Source organism: Schistocerca nitens, chromosome 1 (genome assembly GCF_023898315.1).
Source record: "Schistocerca nitens isolate TAMUIC-IGC-003100 chromosome 1, iqSchNite1.1, whole genome shotgun sequence".
In the NCBI taxonomy this organism is placed as follows: Eukaryota; Metazoa; Arthropoda; class Insecta; order Orthoptera; family Acrididae; genus Schistocerca; species Schistocerca nitens.
In genome coordinates this window covers 649,983,819-650,001,102 of record NC_064614.1, presented here as the reverse complement: position 1 = coordinate 650,001,102, position 17,284 = coordinate 649,983,819, and the positions used below count along the sequence as shown (strand labels likewise).

General features: G+C 45.4%; 1 protein-coding gene across 1 annotated transcript in view; it reads left to right on the top strand.

Moving 5' to 3' along the window:
* The window catches only part of LOC126258544 (5'-3' exoribonuclease 2 homolog), a 460,812-nt gene that overhangs the window by 81,220 nt on the left and 362,308 nt on the right, over positions 1-17,284 (top strand). Inside the window, exon 7 of the mRNA XM_049955650.1 lies at positions 3,982-4,289. Within this exon, the coding sequence (XP_049811607.1) occupies positions 3,982-4,289 (308 nt within the window). The remainder of the gene's footprint in view (positions 1-3,981; positions 4,290-17,284) is intronic.

Genomic DNA, 17,284 nt, shown 5'->3' with positions numbered 1-17,284 from the left:
CTCAACATCGATGGAACATTTAAGCATCTTCCCTTTTTCAGTGATAGGTTGAATGCACACAAATAACCTGTGCAAATGACTTGGTAGGTGAGGGGCAACAGTAGTCGTGGGGGGTCCCTCTGCGGGTGGCCACTGTGTTGTTTTAGGGGAGGTGCAGTTCAACAGCTGAAGATTGCTCACAAATAGAGCTTGTAAGTGACTACTAATTTCAGCAAACAATTGTATTAACAAGTAATGCCTGTACAAACAATAATTTGACAAGTCAACCTTTTATTATTAAAAACACAGTAGGTTACAGGATTATGCAGAAATTGTAACAGAAGGAGCAATTTATTTTTGTCTGACTTGAAAACCTTTCTTATTTCTCTTGTCGCCATGTTAAAATTAGGCTCTTTTACCAAAACACAGTGGGTTTACACAATTTCATGTCACTAACATGCTAATGCAATTGTGACAGAATCCTGAAAGAATCTGTTATTAAACAAACAATGGAGGGCATGTTAGGTCAGTAGCTTACAAAAAGCTCATGCTTGGAATAAAAATAATCATTTACTTCTTCACCTGCATTGTTCCAAATCCATAGCAATTTTCAATTTATTACTAATTGATGACCCTTAAATTAATTAGATTATGCGTATGACGGTAAGTAAGGTAGTACATACAATCCGTTCTCTCAGGATTGGAGACAAATGCAGACCTGGCCTCAAATTTAAAGAAAAATTCAATATGGCAGGCCATAAATTGCTGCATACAAAATACAGCTATCTTGAACCAAACGTAAACTCATGGTGACAGCCATTTTTCATTGAAAACGATTTGAATTTAATATAGCAGCTTACTTAATGAAACTTTCTGGCAGATTAAAACTGTGTGCTGGACTGAGACTCGAACTCGAGACCTTTGCCTTTCACGGGCAAGTGCTCTACCAGCTGAGCTACCCAAGTACGACTCACGACCTGTCATCACAGCTTCAATTCTGCCAGTACCAATGGGCACATCTTTTGGTTAGCGTAATTGATGGTGAACAAAGGTGTGCACCAGATTTGATCCAATATGCAGTGCATAAAATTTGAAATCAGGATAATCTTTGCTCTTTTTCCTCACAACTTCAATGTTTTCTTGGTCCACACCCATTGTGCAGTGACCGGATGAGGTTCATCTTCGAAAGGCTCCTGCCCACTTGAAATTTCGTGAAACCAATTTCTAACTGCTGCTCTAAAAGGGGCAAATAACCAAAAACATGTAGCAGAGAAGGCTGGCGTTCTTCATTCTTCTGCATTTAACTTCTTTTCTTACTCATAATATATCATTACACAAAAATTGCGGCATGATAGATCTGTCTTGCACTGTGTCCGACTCGGCACTGCCATCGTCCCCACTCACTATTGACAGCATGGTTTGAAATCCAGGAGTTGTGGAACTGTTGTGCACATGCTCTAAGGGTGAAAAAACAATGCTCGTTCAAAGTGAAATAATCCCATTGTGAGGCTTAAGAGCTGCTAAACTTTTGGCACAGCTCTGGTATGCAGTACATACATCCTATACCTCCCACTCTTTGGACATGTAGCATACTCCAAACTGTTTGCTTTCACTTCACATAGGTGGAAGTTACATTTTGACGATTGTGTCGCTGGTTCAGAATTACGAACTTTTTTTGTATGATTGGTTTCTTCTCAGTGTATGGTGCTAACGAAATCATCGTAGTTGTATTTTGTGGTTATGTTTATGTGATTGTGGTAGATTCTTCAGTTATGTGTTTAAAAATGGACTGTTGCAGTTGTTTGCACTGAGGGGAGAAAAGGCATGGGATACTGCCTAATATCCTGTCAGACCTGCATAGTGCAGCAACTCGGCATAGCGTGGACTCAACAAGTCATTGGTTGTCCCCTGCAGAAATACTGAGCTGTGCTGCCTTTGTAGCCACCCATAATTGTGAGAGTGATGTCGGTGCAGGATTTTGTGCACGAACTGACTTCTTGATTATGTCCCATAAATGTTCGATGGGAGTCATGCTGGGCAATCTGGGTGTACAGATCATTTGCTTGAATTGTCCAGAATGTTCTTCAAACCAATTGCTAACAATTGTGGCCTGGTGGTGACCATTGTCATTCTTAAACATTCAGTTGTTGTTTGGGAACATGTAGTCCATGAAAGGCTGCAAATGGTCTCACAGTAGCTGTACATAACCATTTCCAGTCAATTATGAAACCACCACCATCTTGCACAGTACCTTGTTGACAACTTGGCTTTGTGGGGTCTGGGCCACATTTGAATCCTACTATCAGCTGTCACAAACTGAAAACAGAACTCATCTGACCAGGTCACGGTCTTCCAGTCATCTAGGGTCTAACACAAATGGTCATGAGCCCAGGAAAGGTACTGCAGGTGATGTAGTGCTGTAAGCAAAGGCTCTTACATTGGTCGGTTGTCTGACGCTACAGCCCATTAACAACAAATTTCGCCCCACTGCCCTAATGGATACATTTGTTGTTCATCCCACATTGATTTATGGGGTTATTTCACACAGTGCTCCTTGTTTGTTGGCAGTGGCAACTCTACGCTAATGCCAATTCTCTCGGTCATTACGTGAAGGCTATTGGCTATTGCATTGTCCGTGATGAGAGATAATGCCACATTCTTGACACTGTAGATCTCATAATATTGAATTTCCTAACGATTTCTGAAATGGAATGTCCCATGTTTCTAGTTCCAACTACCATTCCTCGTTCAAAGTATGTTAATTCCCATTGTGTGGCCTTAATCATGTTCAAAACCTTTTCACATGAATAACCTGAGTACAAATGACAGCTTTGCCAATGTACTGCCCTTTTATGCCTTTTGTATGTGGTACTACCACCATGTGTGAATGTGCATATTGCCCTCCTATGGCTCTTGTCACCTCAGTGTATTTTCTTTAGTGTCTATATGTTATCAGGAATTTGTACACATTCAGTTTTTTAATACTGTTTTTCACATCACCCCATAAAATTATAAACTTCCTGCTGTTGTTTAGTGCAAGATGAACCACAGCACTACCTTCCATACTTTGTCTCATGTGCTATATACCAGATAAATTTCTGAAATAACCAACTACCAAATTTTTTATGTAGTAATGATGGTTTCAGGCAGTGTATTATGCAAACATACCTGATTATTTAACAGTCACTTTTTATCATATGTAGTTACATGTACTGGAAAGGATAGTTGCTACTCACCATATAGTGGAGGTGTTGAGCTGCAGAATGGCACAACAAAAAGACTATCAGAAAGCTAGCTTTTCGCCAGTAAGGCCTTTGTCAACAGTAGACAACATACATACATGCACACATGTAAATGCAAGTCTCACACACATGACCACAGTCTCTGGCAGTCTGTGTGTTTGGTTTTTTTTGTCTGCTTTTGATTATGTCTTGATGGCCGAAAGCTAACTTTCTGATAGTATTTTTGCTGTGTTCTGTGAGTCAGCATCTCTGCTATATGGTTAGTAGCAACTATCTTTTTCATTATATTGTTACATTCTGTCCTGGATATTCCATTTTTTGATTTTGTAGTTACATATTTCCCTTTAAACTGTTCAGTTTTCACTCTGCTGCTTTTATTTCACATTCAGTATCAATAAAATGTTGATTATTTTTGTGTAAAATAGAGATAGAAAGGCTGGCCAGGACTTGAAATTATGAAGATGAAAGTCCAATTCTGCTGATAAACATTTAAAAATGAAAAGACTATTCATAGCGTTTCAAACTATTGCTTAATTCCTCATGGAGGAAACATAGATAAATTGAGGAGATTGGGAAAGGAGAGGTAGGTCACTCAGAACTCAGGATGAGAGAGATGCGCTTTTTTATATAATGCATTCTTATCACAGTTTATGCATCCCTGCACTATTATTACATGTGATTTTAAGTAATTAAACATTAGACCTCACTGTACATAATAATAAATATTTGAATGTTACATTGTAATGCCTCTTTTTTGTAGGTCACGAGATGAAAGACTGTCAGGGACTGGAAAGGGAACTTGCAGATGGTGAAGTAGAGCCTGCATTTTCTGCTGAAGTGGAGTTCATATTTGTGCGTTTGAGCATCTTGCGGGAATACCTGCAACGTGAGCTGGAGATGCCTGGTCTTCCATTTCCGTATGATTTTGAGCGTGCTGTAGATGATTGGGTCTTCATGTGTTTTTTTGTGGGAAATGATTTTCTTCCTCATCTACCTTCACTTGAGATCCGTGAGAATGCTATTGACCGTCTAGTTAATTTGTACAAGAAAGCAGTGTATAAAACTGGGGTAAGTATTTATCATGTATTTGTATAATGCAAGGCATGGTCTAGTAAAGGTTAACGATAGTTCATTTCAGCTTTGAAATAATGCACTAATAATAAAGATATTTCTTACAAAAATTATAGTTGTGTTGGTGTTGGTGGGGCAGTGGTGGTGGTATGTGAACATTAGCCCTATTGTAATATTGGACACAAGTGTTATTGCAAAACAGACTTTGAAGAGCCTACAGGATCTAAAACTTCACACTGTTGGCAACTACAGAAGGCAGTTGTCTGGAACACCTGCAGATTATTTTGTTGACTTCTTGAAGAACATAGTTAACTTGCTGATAACTTTTGATTTAAACTATTGTCAATAGTGTTTAAAATGAGAGAGCAAATAAATAATGTAAAGATATACAGGTCTTACCAATTTGAAGGGTTGTTTGAACACTTGAATACTTTTTAGGCACAGTCCTATTGAATGTGGAGTACTGTTGCATTCATTTGAACTGACTTACTCATCTAATTATAAATTACGAAGTGATAGGTGACATCTAAAGATCCAAGAACTGATGGGGATCAATCCCAAGACCTGTGGATCCATATTCTGACACTTAATCACTCATTCACCAAGCCACACATTCAGGAAATGAGGATGAAGTAGTATAAATTTTCCACACCACAGCTGAATATGTGATATAACTGAATGTAATAATGTGAAGACCTCGGCCATAATAATGTTCAGGGACAAGTTTGTTGTTTGAGAAATAATGCATAAAGTTTCAACAAAATCTCATAAATAAAATATTTCAAGTACACAACGTGTTTTTTCTTTCAGATATGTCATTCCATGAAGTTTTGGGATTGCAACTGCATGACGACTTCCTGCCAGGATATTTCAGCTGCCAACCATTCAGCAATCTTCAGGTGACTGTTTTGCACTGGAGGTTGCTGGTTCACATTGCTAACTTTATACCAGAAATTGGTGTGGAGGTACAAAAGGCAGCTGCTGCATGAGCGACCTCTGTTGAGTTTTGCGCCCTCTTCAAATACTGCTCTGTCTATGGTGTGCAGGAGACTGTGTAATGGTGATACTACTTGCACACTCTCTCGGATTGCAGTTCATGGAGTTAAAATTCAGATGTAAAATTATTAGTCATGAAATTAAGGCTTATTTTATTTTTTTTAGGTATAATCCACTGTCACAATTAGTAAGATTTTCCACCAAACGCATTTCCACCGATCCCTTAATAATTGAATCCCAGAAGTATCTCGTGAAGGCCAAGATTTCTGTGGCAGAATAGTCCACAGGATGTCCTATGGAAATACAATGCTTGGCCATGACTGACTGGGCTGTGTGTGATGATCATGTCAGTGCACCTTTCACATACTGTGCATGTTGCTCAATCAATATATACTTTGTCTCTTTGGTACGGTATTCTATAGATTCTAGCTATCTACAGTCCCAGATAACCCTTTGCTGAACCAAGAAGAGCACAGATCTTTGCAGGTTTCCTTAGGAATCTGCCTAATTTAGCAAAATATTGTTTGCATATGGGAAGTTATGAAGATTTTACGGCTCTGTTCTGCTAGAACTTTATGGTCTTCCAAAGATTCACAAAGAAGGTGTTGCATTACACCCTATTGTGAGGAATATCAGTGTTCTGATGTATGACTTAGCTAGACATTTAGCATCTGTACCGAGACCTATTGTGGGGAATTGCTTTCACCATATTTGCAACTCTTATGACCTTTTAAATAGACTGAAATCACTTGCACTCAGTAAGACTGACTTATTAGTAAGCATCGACGTTTTCTCTCTCTCTCTCTCTCTCTCTCTCTCTCTCTCTCTCTCTCTCGCTCTCGCTCTCACTCCACCTCCACAAGGATCCCTCTAACAGTTCCTTGCCACTTACCAGCAGTAAGTTCAAACCCAATATAACGGCGCTATTTCATCATGTCATTTCCTCAACCTACTTCTTATTCAGCAGTGAACTTTTTGAGCAAATTGACTGCGCCATGAGTAGTCCTCTCTCCTCTCCAGAAGCAAACTTTATTATGGAAGTGTGTTAGGAGAGGGCACTTGATTTGACTGAGGGCACTTGATTTGACTGAATTTAAACCAAAAGTCTTATGGCGATAATGTAGACCATCTACTTCTACATCTACATAACATGATGTGTGGCAGAGGGTACTTCTGGTACCACTGAGTGATCCTCCCTACCCTGTTCCACTTGCGGATGGCACACGCAAAGAACGATTACCAGTAAATGTCTATATTGGCTCTGATTTCTTGAATTTTCTTGAAATGGTTATTGCACAAGATGTATGTGGGAGGAGGTAATATGTTATCTGACTAATACTGGAAAGAGGTCTCTTGAAATTTCAATAGTAAACCTCTCCATGATGCTTATCACCTCTCCAGTAATGTCTGCCACTGGAGTTTGTTGAGCATCTTGATAATGCTCTCAGGCCAATTAAATGGTCCTGTGGTGAAATGCGCCACTCTTCAATGGATCACCCCCCCCACTCTCCCTCCCTCCCTCCCTCTCCCCCTCCGCCCCTCTTCCCCCCTTCTTGTATTAGTCCTATCTGGTTAGGATATCATAATGATGAGCAAAACACAAGAATTAGTGAAACAAGTGACTTATTATAAGCCATTCCCTTTGTGGATGAGTTGAATTTCCTTAAGATTCATCCTATGAATCTTTATGGCATCTGCTTTTCCTAATTATTTATGTGATCATTCTACTTAAGGTTGCTCTGGATAGTTATTCCTAGGCATTTTACAACTGATATTGTTTTGAGCAGTTCCATATCAATAGTGTAGCTGTATGTCTCCCCCCGGTAGCTGAGTGGTCAGTGCGACAGACTGTCAGTCCTGAAGGGCCTGGGTTCGATTCTCAGCTGGGTCGGAGATTTTCTTCGCTCAGGGACTGGGTGTTGTGTTGTCCTAATCATCATCATCATTTCATCCCCATTGATGCGCAAGTCACTGACATGGAGTAAAATCGAAAGACTAGCACACGGCAAACGGTCTACCCGACGGGCGGCCCTAGTCGCATGACATTTATTTAGTTTAGTTGTACAGTAGTGGCTTTCTTTTCCCAAGCATGCTCAATATGTTACATTTATTTATGTTTATGGCTAACTGCCAGAGCCTGCACCATTTATCAGTCCTTTGCAGGTCATTCTGCAAATTGATACTATCTTCTGGCATTGCTGTTTTGTTACAGAGAATTGTCTCTCTCTCCCCCTCTCTTCGCCCCTCTCTCAACACACTCTCTCTCAGCCCCCGCTATCTCTCAGTCCCCGCTATCTCTCAGCCCCCGCTCTCTCTCAGCCCCCGCTCTCTCTCAGCCCCCCGCTCTCTCTCAGCCCCCCGCTCTCTCTCAGCCCCCCCGCTCTCTCTCAGCCCCCCCCGCTATCTCTCAGCCCCCCCCCCGCTATCTCTCAGCCCCCCCCCCCGCTATCTCTCAGCGCCCCCCGCTATCTCTCAGCCACCCCCCCGCTATCTCTCAGCCACCCCCCCGCTCTCTCTCAGCCCCTCCCCGCTCTCTCTCAGCCCCCCCGCTCTCTCTCACCCCCCCGTTCTCTCTCAGCCCCCCCGCTCTCTCTCAGCCCCCCCGCTCTCTCTCAGCCCCCCCCGCTCTCTCTCAGCCCCCCCCGCACTCTCTCAGCCCCCCCCGCTATCTCTCAGCCACCCCCCCGCTATCTCTCAGCCACCCCCCACTCTCTCTCAGCCCCCCCCGCTCTCTCTCAGCCCCCCCCGCTCTCTCTCAGCCCCCCCGCTCTCTCTCAGCCCCCCCCGCTCTCTCTCAGCCCCCCCCCCCGCTCTCTCTCAGCCCCCCCGCTCTCTCTCAGCACCCCCGCTCTCTCTCAGCACCCCCGCTCTCTCTCAGCCCCCCCCGCTCTCTCTCAGCCCCCCCCGCTCTCTCTCAGCCCCCCCCGCTCTCTCTCAGCACCCCCGCTCTCTCTCAGCACCCCCCGCTCTCTCTCAGCACCCCCCGCTCTCTCTCAGCACCCCCCGCTCTCTGTCAGCACCCCCCGCTCTCTGTCAGCACCCCCCCTCTCAGCCCCCCGCTCTCTCTCATCTCAGCCCCCCCGCTCTCTCTCAGCCCCCCCTCTCTCACCCCCCTCTCTCTCACCCCCCCTCTCTCTCACCCCCCCCTCTCTCACCCCCCCTCTCTCTCACCCCCCCCTCTCTCACCCCCCCTCTCTCTCACCCCCCCTCTCTCTCACCCCCCCTCTCTCTCACCCCCCTCTCTCTCCTTCTCACACCCCCTCTCTAACCCCCTCTCTCTCACCCCCTCTCTCTCTCACCCCCTCTCTCTCTCACCCCCTCTCTCTCTCACCCCCTCTCTCTCTCACCGCCTCTCTCACCCCCCTCTCTCTCTCACCGCCTCTCTCACCCCCCTCTCTCTCCTTCTCACCCCCCCTCTCTCTCACGCCCCCTCCCTCTCTACTTCTCACCCCCCCTCTCTCACGCCCCCTCCCTCTCTACTTCTCACCCCCCCTCTCTCACGCCCCCTCCCTCTCTACTTCTCACCCCCCCTCTCTCTCACGCCCCTTCCCTCTCTACTTCTCACCCCCCCTCTCTCTCACGCCCCCTCTCTCTCTCACCACCCCCATATCTCTCTCACCCCCCTCTCTCTCACCCCCCCTCTCTCTCACCCCCCCTCTCTCTCACCCCCCTGTACTCTCTCTCACCCCCCTGTACTCTCTCTCACCCCCCTGTACTCTCTCTCACCCCCCTGTACTCTCTCTCACCCCCCTCTCTCTCACCCCCCTCTCTCTCACCCCCCTCTCTCTCACCCCCCTCTCTCTCACCCCCTGTACTCTCTCTCACCCCCCCTCTCTCTCACCCCCCCTCTACTCTCTCTCACCCCCCCTCTACTCTCTCTCACCCCCCCTCTCTCTCACACCCCCCTACTCTGTCTCACCCCCCTCTCTCTCACACCCCCCTACTCTGTCTCACCCCCCTCTCTCTCACACCCCCCTACTCTGTCTCACCCCCCCCTCTCTCACACCCCCCTACTCTGTCTCACCCCCCCCCCTACTCTGTCTCACCCCCCCTACTCTGTCTCACCCCCCCTACTCTGTCTCACCCCCCCTACTCTGTCTCACCCCCCCTACTCTGTCTCACCCCCCCTACTCTGTCTCACCCCCCCTACTCTGTCTCACCCCCCCTACTCTGTCTCACCCCCCTACTCTGTCTCACCCCCCTACTCTCTCTCACCCCCCTACTCTCTCTCACCCCCCTACTCTCTCTCACCCCCCTACTCTCTCTCACCCCCCTACTCTCTCTCACCCCCTACTCTCTCTCACCCCCCTACTCTCTCTCACCCCCCTACTCTCTCTCACCCCCCTACTCTCTCTCACCCGCCTACCTCTCTCTCACCCGCCTATCTCTCTCTGTCCCCCCTCTCTCTCACTCCCCTCTCTCTCCCCCCCCTCTCTCCCCCCCCTCTCTCTCCCCCCCTCTCTCTCCCCCCCTCTCTCCCCCCTCTCTCTCTCTCCCCCCTCTCTCTCTCACCCCCCCCTACTCTCTCTCACCCCCCCCTACTCGCTCTCTGTCCCCCCTATCTCTCTGTCTCACCCCCCCTCTCTCTCACCCCCTCTCTTTCTCACCCCCCCTCTCTCTCACCCCCCCTCTCTCTCACCCCCTCTCTTTCTCACCCCTTCTCTCTCTCTCACCCCTTCTCTCTCTCTCACCCCCCCTCTCTCTCTCACCCCCCCTCTCTCTCTCACCCCCCCTCTCTCTCTTACCCCCCCTCTCTCTACCCCCCTCTCTCTACCCCCCTCTCTCTACCCCCCCTCTCTCTACCCCCCCTCTCTCTACCCCCCCTCTCTCTACCCCCCCTCTCTCTACCCCCCCTCTCTCTCTCACCCCGCCGGCCGCTGGTGGCCAAGCAGTTCTGGCGCTACAGTCTGGAACCGCGCGACCGCTACGGTCGCAGGTTCGAATCCTGCCTCGGGCATGGATGTGTGTGATGTCTTTATGTTAGTTAGGTTTAAGTAGTTCTAAGTTCTAGAGGACTTATGACCTCAGCAGTTGAGTGCCATAGTGCTCAGAGCCATTTTCTCTCACGCCCCTCTCTCCCTCACCCCCCTCTCTCCCCCTCTCTCCCCCTCTCTCCCTCACCCCCCTCTCTCCCCCTCTCCCCCCCTCTCCCTCTCCCCCCCTCTCCCTCTCCCCCCTCTCCCTCTCCCCCCTCTCCCTCTCTCCCCCCTCTCCCTCTCCCCCCTCTCCCTCTCTCCCCCCTCTCCCTCTCTCCCCCCTCTCCCTCTCACCCCCCTCTCCCTCTCACCCCCCTCTCCCTCTCACCCCCCTCTCCCTCTCACCCCCCTCTCCCTCTCACCCCCTCTCTCCCCCTCGCCCCCTCTCTCCCCCTCTCCCCCTCGCCCCCTCGCCCCCTCTCTCCCCCTCGCCCCCTCCCTCCCCCTCTCTCCCCCTCCCTCCCCCTCTCTCTCCCCCTCCCTCCCCCTCTCCCTCCCCCTCCCTCCCCCCCTCTCTCTCACCCCCCTCTCACCCCCCTCTCTCCCCCTCTACCTCTCACCCCCCTCTCTCCCCCTCTCTCCCCCTCTACCTCTCACCCCCTCTCTCCCCCCTCTCTCCCCCCTCTCTCCCCCCTCTCTCCCCCCTCTCTCCCCCCTCTCCCCCTCTCCCCCCTCTCTCCCCCCCTCTCCCCCTCTCCCCCTCTCCCCCTCTCTCCCCTCTCTCCCCTCTCTCTCCCCTCTCTCTCCCCTCTCTCTCCCCTCTCTCCCCCTCTCTCCCCCCTCTCTCTCCCCTCTCTCCCCTCTCTCCCCTCTCTCCCCTCTCTCCCCTCTCTCCCCTCTCTCCCCTCTCTCCCCTCTCCCCCCTCTCCCCCCTCTCCCCCCTCCCCCCTCTCCCCCCTCTCCCCCCTCTCCCCCCTCTCCCCCTCTCTCCCCTCTCTCCCCTCTCTCCCCTCTCTCCCCTCTCTCCCCTCTCTCCCCTCTCTCCCCTCTCCCCCCTCTCCCCCCTCTCCCCCCTCTCCCCCCTCTCTCCCCTCTCCCCCCTCTCCCCTCTCTCCCTCTCTCCCTCTCTCCCTCTCTCCCTCTCTCCCTATCTCCCTCTCTCCCTCTCTCCCTCCTCTCTCCCTCTCCCTTTCCCCCCTCTCTCCCCCCTCTCCCTCTCCCTCTCTCTCCCTCTCCCTTTCCCCCTTCCCCCTGAATCTCACCCCCCTCTTTGACCACTACCTCAGAGTGCACACTGGCATTCTTTCTTTCTCTGTGTACTATGTCTGTGAGGGTCTCCATCACCTGCCTAACCCTCAGCACTTGTGTGGACTGGGAAGGAGAATAGACCATTGGCCTGACAGGAGAGGCGAGCCATCTAATGCTGGCCCAGAAGTATTATCAACATTTGGTAGCATCTCATACCTGTTGCTATGGTGTAAGGAGCCAGCTGGGCAGCCCCTTCCCTGTTTTGCTTTTTGGCCAATGACATGCCAACCGCCCACTATCTGCCACTCACTCTCACGTGAGGGCAGACTGGTCAGATGTTGTGTATCAGAAAACGCAGTGACAACGAGGTCACTAGGGGATTCTAAAGGTGCCCCAATGTTTCCACGCCTTTGAGCATTAGACAGAAGCCTGTTGATCATAGCCAACACAGCTTCCAGCTGTTTATTGGCAGCAGTCAGTTCCCCTTGTATGTTCACAACAAGCACAGTTCGTAGCTATATCCTATACTCTATAAAAAATGGATATTAGATCTCAAAAAATACCAAGAGTGCTGACAAGATTAACTTAGAAATTGCTAGCAGACTCTGCAAAAGAGAAAATTGGCCAATTCTGGTACTTCTGAGTTTGCAGTGTACACAAACTGAATGAGGAGAACAAAAAAAAAAAAAAAAAAAAAAAAAAAAAAAAAAAAGTATAGCCTGAGACAGCAAGATCCATGAGTTCTTAAAAATAGAACCAAATTTCTGCACTGAAAATGGATGTATCAATAGTTACTTTTTACTAGTGACTTCATTTATCCAAAAGCTACTGTAGAATATAAATAAGCTAATTCCAGTGCACTGATCTAAACTACATGCTGTGTATTAACACAAAATTTAGAAATAGAGATGTGATGTGGCGCTTCGGGCGGCGGAATCCAACTTGATAAACACTAGTCTACATAGTAAAATACACTGATATAGTTCACTTCTTTGCAGAAATACATGAAAAATACGCAAATTAAACTTAATTACTCTCTTGTCAGACAACTGCTGCTGCTATTGCTGCTGTTGCTACCACTATGGCCGCATTCACTTCCATCTGCCTCTGCCACTGAACAATACTTTTGTAGTGTGAGCCCACGGTGAAGAACAACTGTTGTGCTTTCTGCAGCACCTGAATTCAGTCCATGAGAATATCAAATTTATGATGATGGAAGGGGATAAGGAAGTCTGTCTGTCTCTGGTGGCTGTTGCTGTTTCTAGATGTATTGGTCGTTCAGAATGTAGATGGATGATTGCGGCATTGCGTTTATGGTAAACTCACACATACAGACCTGTATTTGCAGGTGTCTAGCTGCCACCACCCATCATAATCTATGGGCTTCTTTCGAACATTGGTGCACAGGACACATGCTTTGTCTGATGGGAACACCTACAATCTTTGTTCAAAGATAATGGATATTCCCCAAATCAGATCAGCTCAGCTCTTAAGGAGGAAGAAATACGACCACCCGCAAGATCAAGAAGAAAAGGTGCACTTCAAATACAGCTTGCTCCTCCCATATGCTGACAATATTTCACTGAAATTAGGTAGAATACTAAAGAAACATTATGTCAGAGCAATCTTCCCGCCCACCTTCAAAGACGTATGCTCATCTCGATTCAGCAAAGGGCAATCTGGGATTGTGTAGGACTTGAATCTACAGAATACCATGTGGCAAAACCTGCATTGGTCAGACAATTTGCAGAGTCACGAAAGGTGCATTGAATGTGATGACAATACTCTCTTTTCACAGCCCAGTAAGTCAGCCATGAGAATTGTATTTTCACAGGACATTCCGTAATTATTCTGCTACGGAAATCGTGAGCTCAACGAGATTCAGTTATCAAGGAATTATTTGGTGGAAGATCTTACTAATTGTTATGGTGGCTTTCAATTGGATAAGGTGTGGGACTGGGTGAATTCTTTAATGTCTTCAGAAAGAAACCATTTTATGACTAATTACACATCTAGCAGCAGTTAATTTTACATCTGAATTTTAACTTTGTGATCCACAGTCTGACAGTGCGCGTATGGTACACCATTATACATGCACCTGCTCATCATAGGGGGTAGATCAATATTCGGAGCGGGTGAGAACCTCGGCAGAGGTCACTCATGTAGCGACTGCCTTTGCACATGTGTTTCCACACCATCTTCTGATACAAAGTTAGTGATGTTATAAGCAGTCTCCAGTACAAAACACTCACCTGAAGATGGCTGAATGGTGGTTAGCGAAAATATCGTGGCAAGAAGTTGACATCATCCAGTTGCAGTCCCAAAACTTCATGAAATGCTCATTACGACTGAAAATTTTTAAGAATAGTTTTTTAAATGTCTCTACAGTGATGACGTATTTTTAAAATGGTAAATTGTACCCAACATTTTATTCATAGAATTCTTCTGTGGGTACTTGTTTCCTTGCAAACCGATTGAACTTAACAGGTTAGCATTGACTTACCACTGCTTACTTGCTGGAACAATAGACAAAACATTACTGTGAAATCCTCAAAAATCTAAACTGAAAAGGTGTGAATGGTTTTTTTTTTTTTTTTCTAAGATTTAGATTAACAAGTTTTGCAGTAATAAAGTATAACAGCCTAAGAGATTAATATTAGATTCAGTACAGTATAAAATTAATTTTAGCTAGCACATAAAAAATGTTAAGGACGGTTTGTAACACTATACCATCATCCTGTCATGTAAATTCATATAAATTATGGTGAGGGACACAACAATGTTTATTTGCTTAAATAAATATTCACATTTACATGATTAGCAACAACCTATGAAGGGCAGTCACTTATGCACAAATCCCAATGAAGTTGCCATTAAAGAGAATATTAGAGCTGCCATCTCTCGGCTTATTGTGGAACTATGAACTAATATTATCCTTTTCACTGCACATATTGTTCACACACGTGCGCGCGCGCGCGCACACACACGCACACACACACACACACGCACACACACACACACACACACACACACACACACACACACACACACAAACTTTGGCAATTTATCATTGTTATTGAGATAAAATTAAGATGAAAAATGTAGTATTATTGTGTTAAATTGTTTATATCTTTAATGTTTATAGAGATATACTTATTTTCAAAAAGGTAATTCATTAGGAGAAAAAATACACTTTATTAGATTAGTAAAACTTCAGAGAGTAGCACACTTTGAAACAGAAGTTCAAACATAAAAGTGCATAAAATTTTACCCAAATATATCTAGTATAAGTTTGTCATACTTTGCACATGCAATATGCCTTCTTCTTTGATATTCTTAGGTCTGGCGAGATAAAGTGGCACTCTGATCGGCGTAAGTGATTATTACCATCAGCCAATCTTCTTCCACAATGACCCTCTGTTTGTGGTCGGTAGTGAATCTCTAGAAACTCCTTGATGAGTTTCTTCTGAAAATCGTATATATTGGACTGTTTCTTCCTCGTTGGGTTTTATACAATGCCTGTGTTTTCAGCAGAGGCAGACCCACTAAATGAAAATTACTTTTTTGTACAATTTTACAGTTTTTTGTACACATTCTAATGAACTTAGCATCATGTCGCTCCTGTTGACGGCTCCTGTACTTTCTGTGTAGCTTAGGATTTTATTTGTGCTTCTTTTAACTTTCTCAGTTGCTATAATTTGTGTTTTACAGAGAGTTGAAAACACCTTCACTTCCTACTTTGTCCTGCCACTAGAGAGCAAGAATTTAATTTGTTGACATAAACTTGATCTCATCTGTTATTTATTTATTTTGATAAAGCAGGCGTACCTTTATGGTTTTTCCTTGCACTATCACAAGCATTAGTCACTCTGTCAAGAAGATAAGAAAATAATGTTGTGCTAGTGTATCAGTTGTCAGCTTATAGTGTAATGCTCTAATAAAATAAGAATGGTGCTTCCAGTGCACTAACATCAGTTCCTTTCGTTATGTCCGTTGCTGGGGAACTAAACTTTTGTCAATGCACAAATTTTTAGAAGGATAGAAAGCATTTAGAAATACTTTTCTTAGGTGATCCACAATTCGCCTTATTTTCCAGAATTAGTAATCTCCAGAGTCCTAATTGTTATCAACAAAGTGCCACATTCTTAGTAACAGAAGGTCCTATCTCTTGGAATAATTTGCAGAAACATTGGAGTAGACAAGAATGGATTGTTGATCTATTAACAGTTTCTTTCTTTTTTTTCTGACTTGAGCCACAAGAAAACGGTAAATTTTAGCACTGTTTGTGTTTTCCATTGTTACAGTTTTGATTTTTCACTGGCATCATTGCAAAGATGCTCTTAATAAAGGGCCATTTGAAAATTTCTTGTCCTGATGAGTGAAAATGACAATTTATGCTTTCAAAGAAGTTTTATTTTTCATTGTAATCTCCTCCAATAGCAATGCAATCCATCTAGCATTGTTTCAGTACCATTGTCTCCTCTCTGTAGTGTTTCTCCGGATGTGCAGCAAAGAACCCGTCTACAACTGCAATGGCTTCTTGATTGGACAAAAAGTGCTGACCAACAAGGAATTTCTTCAGTTTTGAGAATAGATGGAAGTCCGAGGGAGCCAAACCTGTGGAATAGGCCGTATGTTCCAGCACTTTATAATGGAAATCCCTCGATTTCCCAGTTGCAAGACAGTTTTGTAGGAAGATGTATTGTCCTTTTGGAAGATGATTTTCTTCTCTAAGCCAGGTCTGTTTTCATGAATGTTTGCATCCAGTTTCATGAGAATTTGAGAGTAATATTCTCCAGTTATTATTTTGTCTTTTTCAAGATAGTCAATCAACAAAATTCCCTTTGCATCTCAAAACACTGATCTTTTCTGCTGATGGCACCATCCTGGTCTTCTTTGGAGCTGAAGAACCTACTGCTGTTTGGTTTTGGATGTGTAATGGTAAATCCATGTTTCATCCACTGTCACATATCAACTCAAAAAGTCACTTCTGTTTTTCTTCAAATGCGTCGGGCACTTTTCGGGAAGTTTTTGTGAATGTGTTTGTGATCCACAGTGAGCACATGTGGCACACATCTTGTGCAAAGCTATCTCAAGTTCAATTCCTGGTGCAAAATGTTACCAACAAGTTCCTTTGATATCCCTATAACTTTAGCAGTTTCATGCTCATTTATTGGTCAATCTTCAAAAATCCTATCCTGCACTTTTTTGACAATTTCCAGTGTGCTTGCAGTTTTTGGATATCCTGTACATGGTTCATCTTGGACACTTTCATGACCATATTTAAACTCAGTCACCCATTTCTTCATGGTGGAAAATGAAGGTGAAAAGCTGCCATGCACATTTACAAGCCAAAAATGAATTTTGGTTGGTGTCAATTCTTAATTTATGAAGAATTTAATCACTGCATGATACTCTCTTTTTTCCAATTTTTACACCATGCACACCACAACTGCTTCAAGTGACTACCTACAGTTAGCTGCTACCTGGAATGAATTGCAATAGCTTTTCAGATGGCTCTTGTGTAAATTACATTGTTCAGCTATATAATTTACAATTTCTTGGGGGGGGGGGGGGGGGGGACCTTGGAAGCAGTCACACACAGTAGGGGAATCATCTAAATTGACCATTGTGCAACTGGAATCACTGTCATTGAAAGTTATACACTTTGGGGTCCAAATCAGAGTCTTTCCATCTGAAGTCATTTGTTTTGTGTCTTTTAAGAGATTTGTCAGGCATATGCTCAGGCTCTTCTTTGGAATCTGAGGAAGAAGCAGTGGCAACATCAAAATCTGGATCTGAATTTACTGGTTCATTGTTTGCAGGTTCACT